General features: G+C 35.4%; 1 protein-coding gene across 4 annotated transcripts in view; it reads left to right on the top strand.

Moving 5' to 3' along the window:
- The window catches only part of CMC1 (C-X9-C motif containing 1), a 63,415-nt gene that overhangs the window by 50,405 nt on the left and 4,088 nt on the right, over window positions 1-8,922 (top strand). For 2 of the 4 annotated variants that reach the window (XM_081105822.1, XM_081105823.1), the window contains exons 3-4: window positions 4,908-4,998; window positions 7,481-7,597. In XM_081105822.1, the coding sequence (XP_080961948.1) occupies window positions 4,908-4,998; window positions 7,481-7,597 (208 nt within the window). Of the gene's footprint in view, window positions 1-4,907; window positions 4,999-7,480; window positions 8,733-8,922 lie in introns of those variants that run through there. The other 2 variants (XM_081105824.1, XM_081105825.1) reach the window with 2 other exon arrangements.

Raw genomic sequence — 8,922 nt, forward strand, 5'->3', positions numbered from 1 at the left:
AGCACCCCAACTTTTCTTTCAGGTAATTGTCAGCAACACAGCAGTAAAAACACAAAGCAGATTATTATAGATCACACAGGGAGAACAAAGGGTAAAATACTTAACTGCAGCAGTGTTTGACTATATTCTGGGTAGTGAGAAAACCTGAAGTCATTTTCAAGGTCCACCATTTCTTCTTTTCAGTCGGGTCAAGTTTCTAAGCTTTCTAAATCTCCGTTTTCCGGCTAATGAAAAGAAAATAGGATTCCACCAAGTCTCCTATCTACCTACTCCAGGACTTCTGTGAGGATCAAATGAGATGAGGCATGGGAAAACGCTTCAGACATTTGGTTAAAGTGTGAAATGTTTCCACCTGGCTGTGTTCCTGGGCTGAAGAAACTGCAAGGAGGCTAGTCACTAGAGAGAGGAAGCTGAGTGTTGCTGCGTGACGTCATTACCCAGATGGACACTTAGTATTTAGCCAGATAGATAGATAGATAGATAGATAGATAGATAGATAGATAGATAGATGATAGATAGAATAAACAAACAGATGTTCAATAGAGTCAGAACTATTTACAAAATCTTTCACAAGAATTTCATGACATTGTTCATGCTGTCAGTTATACAGAGTAATATGCTTGGTGGCCTTGTGGCTTTGGTTTGCGTCAGTTGAGCAGTCATTAGGAGGAAGACAAACTACTGTCTTCATGGTTTCTCTGCCGTGGCTCAGGCCTTCATTACTGCACTTGGAGCTGGTGCGCTCAGAACTGCGGGTGACCTCCTGTTGTCTTCAGGCACTTTTTACTTCACAGCTTCCAGAAGGGAGGATGATTACTGAGAGCAGCACAGCACTTAGGCATGGTCTACGGGGACCTGGCATTAGACTGCTCACAACAGAAGTCTTTACTTAAAAGATAGCTTTTCCTATGAAAAATTAGTTTTAGACTTAAATTTATATTACAGATTTAACACTCCAGACACCTTTGTATGAAGGAAAATCTTACCAAAAGTCGCCACCTACCTAATCCCTCCCCAGATTGCATCATTTTCAGTTCCACATTTTAAAATCTCTTCTGATTTAATAACTGGTCAAAAGATCTTTTATACAGTGTTTAAAGTATATCTGTTTTTGTTCTTATCCAGTTCTGTAAAAGCAAATGGTTTTATGGTTAAGATTTCCAGTTGTAAATTTATTGATACATTATGAACTTAAGGTGATTTAAAAATCTGTCCTACTACATGTAATTAATAAGCAAGACCTCCATAAATCTTTTTCATTTAGATAAAATTGAAGTTCTAGATTTTAAGGTGAGACCATTAAGATGATGGTGTAGTTACAGAAATATTACACATAGCTTATATGTTAAAATTCTAAATTATACTTGCTTTTTATAATATAGCTGGAAAAATAGGTACGTTATAAATATTTTACTCATTAATGAAATAAAAGTACTAATGAAATAGAAAGTTACAAGTAATGCTGTGTCTAAAGGGGTTCTATAAAAATTTATAAGCTTAAGATTTCTAAAAAATTGTAGGTTAGTAGGATATAAATGGAGTGGTTGCTAGTCAAAGACGAGACATTAGGGATTATTTCTTTTAATTTAGTATGTTTTCAAAGTGCCATCTCATTGAATGCTTTAGCTGTAACTGGATGACTAAATTATTTTCAAATAATGTTTGGGGTTTATTGAAATACTAAAATACAAATAAAAGTTCCATAAAGTAAATGAGTTAAAAACAATTCTAAATGATTTTTTTCTCTATTGCTTTTATACGGAGGTTCCCCCCCAAAGGTTTTTTCCTATAGAAACTGGAAATTATATAGGCTACTTGTACATAATTACAATGTGATTATTTTGCCCATTACCTTAGCCCAGTGATGGCAAACCTATGACACGTGTGTCAGAGGTGACACGTGAACTTATTTTTTTGGTTGATTTTTCTTTGTTAAATGGCATTTAAATATATAAAATAAATATCAAAAATATAAGTCTTTGTTTTACTATGGTTTTAAATATCAAAACATTTCTGTATGTGACACAGCACTAGAGTTAATTTAGGGTTTTTCAAAATGCTGACATGCCGAGCTCAAAAGGTTCGCCATCACTACCTTAGACTAAAGTTAGGAGAAGACTTTCTGTTTTTCATAGATATACTTGACCTAAATTTTATTATACCTAAAACATATTTTTACCAATAGTTTTTTATGTGGTATTGTGTTTTGTTTTGTTTTGTTTTCAGAGAAATGAGGGTTTACAAAAGAAAGATATACTCTCACGTTCTTGATATTTTTAAGGAAGAAAGTCTTGAATTCTATATTTAACTACTTTTCTTTAAAATTTAGAATAACTTTTAATAAACTCTCTACCCTCCCTATTTATTGATATTCATTTGCATTACCTTAAGGTTTACTTAAGTGAATGAAATTTTATTTTTACTGGTATAGTGTTTAATGGTAATTAAATTATATAGAGGTGTTAGAGCTCTTTAACATTTAACATGATATTGAAAAAAGCAATTTCAATTGGATTTGTTTCAGAATACCATTTTAGAAATCATTTGGCAGTATTAGCAACATCATTATTATATGAATGTATGCTAATGTGGTATGAAAGAAAGACCCTCATTAAAATATTGTTGCTAAACAAGTGACAAAACCCTACAAACAGCTTGAGGCTTTAGGCCAGTCACAGTTATTCCTGAAGAGATTTGGACAAGTGTGAAAATACATAGAATGTGCCTTTATTGTGATCAGAACACATAAATGCTATCTCTCATTAATTCCCTACTAAGGGCATTTCTATTTATATTAGGGAAAGAAGTCTTAAAATAATGAATGCCTAAGCATTCCGTTGTGAATTTCTCAGTGTAAAAATATTGTGTTTGTTAAATTCAGAATGTGGACTTTTGATAATAGCCATTGTGTTTGTGTTTTCCAGAAAAGGACTAGGATTGGTCAACTATAAAATTTCATTAGGCAAAGTCTTTCTTACAGACATTAACTAAGTGAACTGGTCTGGAGTAGGTCTCTGAGGTTCCAGGAAGGAGAGGTGGTGCAGGGAGATCAGCCCATGGTTCATTACCACTGTCATCATGGAAGTTCCCTTCAAGAAGCCTTTAGGCAGATATAGTCCTTCTGGGTTAACTTGATGTACATATTCCCTTTGAGTATTGCTCATGTCTTAATTTTTATTTGGGATAATTCTTGCTCCTAGAAAGGTAGATTTTATTATGCCATAAGTAGAAAAATTAACTTGTGTAGGCATGCTAATGACATTCCAGAGTGAAAGTTTTTGATTGCCATGGTCTCTACTGATAATGAGCTGATTATAAGTCTGCTTTGCATTTTTGAGTTGTAGGAAGTCCTTAGTCACAGCGCACAAAAAAGGATCCCATGGTCTGATTTGGCCTGGAATCTAGCTCATTTGCACAGAGAGGATGGAGAACATTTCATAATTGGAATAAAAAAGGTATCTGAGTAGGTTCAGGAATCAGAGAGCAATTGTTGGGACTACTGAGACTAGTAAACAAGGAACTAAAGGAAGCTAATTCTATATTTGAAGTGGAGTATTACATGTCACCCATAATTTAATGTGATTAGAACCACTAAATTTTTGCATTAAAGTCATTACCTGCATCTATTGCCTTTGTTCCTATTCTACCATGTATCCTTCAAAGTATTCTGTGATACTACAGGTACATACTGATATCTCCGTTGTAAGGCTCTCGTCCCAGCAAAGTCCCTCTCATGAGTTTTTATGCACTCAACAAACCTCCATCATTTCCAGTTTGCTTGTGATTTAAAAAATATTTTTGTGACATATTATGTGTTTTCATGGAGTCTCCTGAAATTACCTGCTTGCTTTAAAATAATTATAAATTATATTCCTTAGTAACTAAATGGGTAACACACAGCTCAAGAAAAGGAAATCTTGATAACTTTTTATTACGAGTTAAAAAAGATAGTCAGAAAAAGTTAATTTTTTACCTAGTTAATTCTTTGTGAGGATGATATAATTTAAGGTTTCTCTCCCTCTTTTCCCCTTCCTCTCTCTCTAAAAATCAATAAACTATATCCTCGGGTGAGGATTAAAAAAACAAGAAAGGGGTGCTTTTATGCATCAAGAGAAGACATGCAGAGACTGGACACCAGATGCCCATGTCTAGAAACAGCTCCTTTTTTATTTACTTTTAAGTATATTTTTATTGATTTCAGGAAGGAAGGGGAAGGGAGAGAGAGATATAGAAACTTCAGTAATGAGCGAGAATCGTTGATCAGCTGCCTCCTGCATCCCCCACACTGAAGATCTAGCCCTGACCCTGGGAATTGAACCATCAACATTCATAGGTTGAAGCTCAACCACTGAGCCACGATGGCTGGGCGGAAACAGCTTTCCTTTTGTTCTTCTTACTCATTTCTTCTAGAATATCCTTTTCCCTCTTAGAAATCATATTTCTCTGCATCCCATCTGTCTCCTCACTCTATCTTAGAGGTCATCCTCTCTTCCTCCTTTCAAATCTCTTTGTTTCCACAAAGTAAATGACACTCATCTCATTCTGCCTTTCATTCTTGTACCTGTCTTTGGTAGAGCATGTGCTGTGTGCCAAGCACAGTCTAGGTCAGTGGTCAGCAAACCGCAGCTCGCGAGCCACATGCGGCTCTTTGGCAACTAGAGTGTGGCTCTTCCACAAAATGCCACATGTGGACATGCATGTACAGTGCGATTGAAACTTTGTGGCCCATGCGCAGAAGTTGGTATTTTGTGGATGAGCCACACTCAAGGGGCCAAAGAGCCGCATGTGGCTCACAAGCCGCAGTTTGCCAACCACCAGTCTAGGTAATAGATGTTAAATTATATCTGTCAGAAATTGTGTGGATATAATTACAAATTTTTTTTTTCTTTCCAAATGTTTTATTTCAGATTTTACCAAATGTTGCAAGGAGTCTGGAATGCTTATGGTAGTAAAATGCCGGAAAGAAAATTCTGCATTAAAAGAATGTCTAACCTCTTAGTAAGTAGTTATCTCAGTGTTTGTGCGTCTTTGTGTATGTGTATGGAGTATATGTAGTAGGTAAGAGTTTATTATTTAACTCATTCAATGTAATATATTCTGTACCCCTTCAATCCATCATATTTTTAAGCTGAGTCTAAAATATCAATTTGTTAAACATTATTCTTAAAAAAAGCAACATATTTATAAAGTGTTTCTTTAAGTTATGTGGGTCAGCATTGTATCTGATTAAATATATGAGGTCAGTAAACAAAAGCATGTTTTTCTTTTTGTTTTGTTTTAATTATTGTTTAAAGTATTACATATCTCCTTTTTCCCCCGATTAACCCCCACCAGCACTTGCACCCCCGAGGCAAGCCCCCACCGCCCCCAATGTCTGTGTCCATTGGCCATGCTAATATGCATGTATACAAGTCCTTTAGTTGATCTCTAACCGCCCCCCTCCCCTGCCTTCTCCCCGAGGTTGGAAGGTCTGCTCAGTGCCACCTTGTCTCTGGATCCATTTTTGTTCATCAGTTTATGTTGATCATTATATCCCACATATGAGTGAGATCATGTGATATATATCTTTCTCCGACTGGCTTATTTCGATAAGCATAATGCTCTCCAGTTCCATCATGCTGTGGCAAATGGTAAAAGTTCCTTCTTTTTTATAGCAGCGCAGTATTCCATTGTGAAAAGCATATTTTTCATGTGATTTAACCAATTTCATGAAGAGGTTGATCTACAGAATATATTATAGATGGGTTTATAGTTAAGAAATAGTATTTTTCATCTTTGAGTAAGACAGTGCTCTGCTTTAGTTACTATTTACATTCTATAAAATGGATGTAACCACTATGCTCTCTCATCTTTTCATAGTGACATCTTGAAGCATTGTTTGTGCTCTGGTTTCTGCCTATCTCATCTTCATGAATTCAATAAACTGCAGTCTGACTTCTGTCCTCACTCCATTGAAGCTGCTCTTCCTAAAGGTTCTAGTACAGTGGTTCTCAACCTTGGCTGCGCATTAGAATCACCTGGAAATCTTTTTAAAATCCTGATTTCTGGGCCTCATCCTCCGGAAATTCTGTTTCTTTGTTATGGGGTGAGGCCACAACATTAGTAACAAAGAAACAGAATTTCCAGAGGATGAGACACAGACATCAGGATTTTAAAAAGATTCCCAGGTGATTCTAATGTGCAGCCAGGGTTGAGAACCACTGTTCTAGTGGGTTCATGGTAGCCAAATTGAATCTCTTTTCAGTCCTTTCTTTTACTTCACCTCGCTGGTAATCTCATAAAATTCCCTTCTATCTGGCTTCCCGTTTCCTAACGTCTCTAGCTAATTCTTTGCCTTTCCCCCCCCTTAACCTGTTCCTTAAATTTGCTTCCCTATTTCTCTCCTCATTCTTAAATCTGAGAAAGCTCAGTTTTCACTCATAGATTCAGTTACTTCCTGTTGACCGACATTTCTATGCTTCTTTCTTCAGGCACAAAACTGAACTCAGCTACTTTTACTCTGCATTATGTGTCTTTGTGAATTATACAGTTGTCTAGTATCTTTCTTGTCTCCTAACTCTAATTGGTTATTTCCTATTGATTCATTCATTTCCCAAATCTCCCCAGATCCATTGCATCCTTTTCATCACAGCTGCTCCTCCTTTGGCCTAGGCCCTCACCATTTCTTGTCTGGGTCATTATAATAGTTTATTTATTGGATATCCTGCTTCTGACTTTGCTGCATGCTGTCAGATTCATCTAAGACACAAAGCTGACCTTACAGTTGCTCTCCTAATAGTGCCCCATCATCTTCAGGATAGATTTTAACTTCTTACTATGGCATAAATGGACCATCAGGATTTGGTTCTTGCCCTTTCCAGCTACATCTCAGGCCCTTTCTCCTATGTGCATAATCTGCCATAGTGGTTCCAAGTTACCTACAGTTCTTTATGCATCGTAGTTTTTCCTCATCTCTTTGCCTTTGCATACGTACCTTCTATAGGATTTCTGATGGTCCTTCAAACTGCAGCTCAGGCATTTCCCCTTGACATCTCCCCCTTCCTCACTTCTTCCCCATCTTTCCATGGTGCACTGGGCCATACCTCTACCACAGCACTTTGTATACTTAATTATAATTCACTCTTTACCTGTCTGCTCTGTAATACCATGGGCTCCTTAAGGATAGGCAGTGAGTGTGCTTCTCATTATATCCTGGGATAGTGCCGTTACCATTAGGTCTTTTTATTTTTCTGGTCTTTAATTAGTTTGGTGGAGTAATGTTTACAGTGAATTTATGACCATTACTAAAAATCTTCTTTTGAAAAAAATTTTTTTAATTTCAATTGCAATTGACATTCAATATTAGTTTAGTTTCAGCTGTTAAAATCTACTACTAATATTTGTGCCTGATGAACTGGATATCTGAATGTTATTAAAGTAAGCCTATATTAAATACTTGCAGAGTGATTCACTTTAAAAGATATTCATTTCTTTTTTATAGCTATACTGATCCTGCTTTTTATGAAGAATGTAAAATGGAATACCTGAAGGAAAGGGAAGAATTCAGAAAAACTGGAATTCCTACCAAGAAAAGGCTACAGAAGCTTCCAACAAGCATGTAGGCAAATACTCACATGATACTAACTTTATTCATGGAAATCACAATTACCTAATATAATGGTCTCAAGGAAGTGTGTCTGCTTATCCTAAATTATGGAAATACTAATTTTATCTGAAATAAAGTTTTTTTTAAAAAATTTTAAAGTTAAGTTTATTAAATGAGATAGAAATAAATAGTGAAATGGGACATAGTTTGCCTGGTCATTATGGATTTTTCAAAAATTTTCCACAACTCTAGTTCTACTAATTTTTAGGATTCTATATAGATCTTATCTTACTCTCTATCAATGTAGAGTGAAGGCTAATCATGGGACCTGAAGTAACTAAAGGAAAACAGGAATGGACAACCATCAAAGGTGTTAGTAACTAGGAAGTACAGCAGAGTGATTATGAAACAGAATCCTTCCTTGTTCTCCACTTACTAGCTATACAACTCGTAATAAGTCTCATACAATTATTGTGAGGACTGAGTAGTGTAAGTACATAGACTAGAGCCTTGGACATGGTAAATGCTCTTTAATGGCTAGTTATTGTTATTATTACTAAAGGCTTATTTGGAAATATTGATGGTAGATAAGTATGTAAAAATTAATTTTAAACATCTTTGATGAAAATTTTTCTAAATGTATCACTATATTCCTTGGCCTGTTAATTTGGCTACTGAAAATACTTTAATCTTTTTAAAGAAAGGTCTTCTTTATAAACCTAAATGACCATTTTATAACATAATAATGGTTTCTGGAATGAACGCAAAATTTTTCTGTCTCAATGTAATAATATGGTCCCAGGTTGAGCTTTTATATTAAAAGTTGCTCCCCCACCCCCATGAACTATTAACTTTACTACAGCTATTGCAACCAGTTTCCAGGTAAGTATATTTTATATATGTTTACAGTTCTCATTAAAATCCCAAATAGAAATGACTACAAGGACAAGATTTAAATTTGTCCCCAACACCACTGAAATAGATCTGACATTTTTAAAGAACTTAAAGAGGACCCTAAAGAACCAATAGTTAATGTTCCACACTTTTCTCGAGTGAATCACTCAAAGAACTATTTTACTCTTATTTAAAACCCAAAGAAAACACATTTTCCCAGGCCACAGATCCAAAGGAGGGAGATTACTAGAGCAGAAAAAAGCAAAACAAATATAGAAGCCTAGAGGTCACATAGCATAGGGTTGGCATTTTTTATTGGTGCGTTTCCTAAAGCACAGGACTAATTTTTGTTTTTAATTAAAGGCAAAACATTTACTTTAAAAAGTTAGTGAAATATATAATATGTGGCTATTTTATAATTTGATTTGAATCAGAGTGGCCAA

The sequence above is a fragment of the Myotis nattereri genome (genome assembly GCF_964212035.1).
Source record: "Myotis nattereri genome assembly, chromosome: 14".
NCBI classification, from domain to species: domain Eukaryota; kingdom Metazoa; phylum Chordata; class Mammalia; order Chiroptera; family Vespertilionidae; genus Myotis; species Myotis nattereri.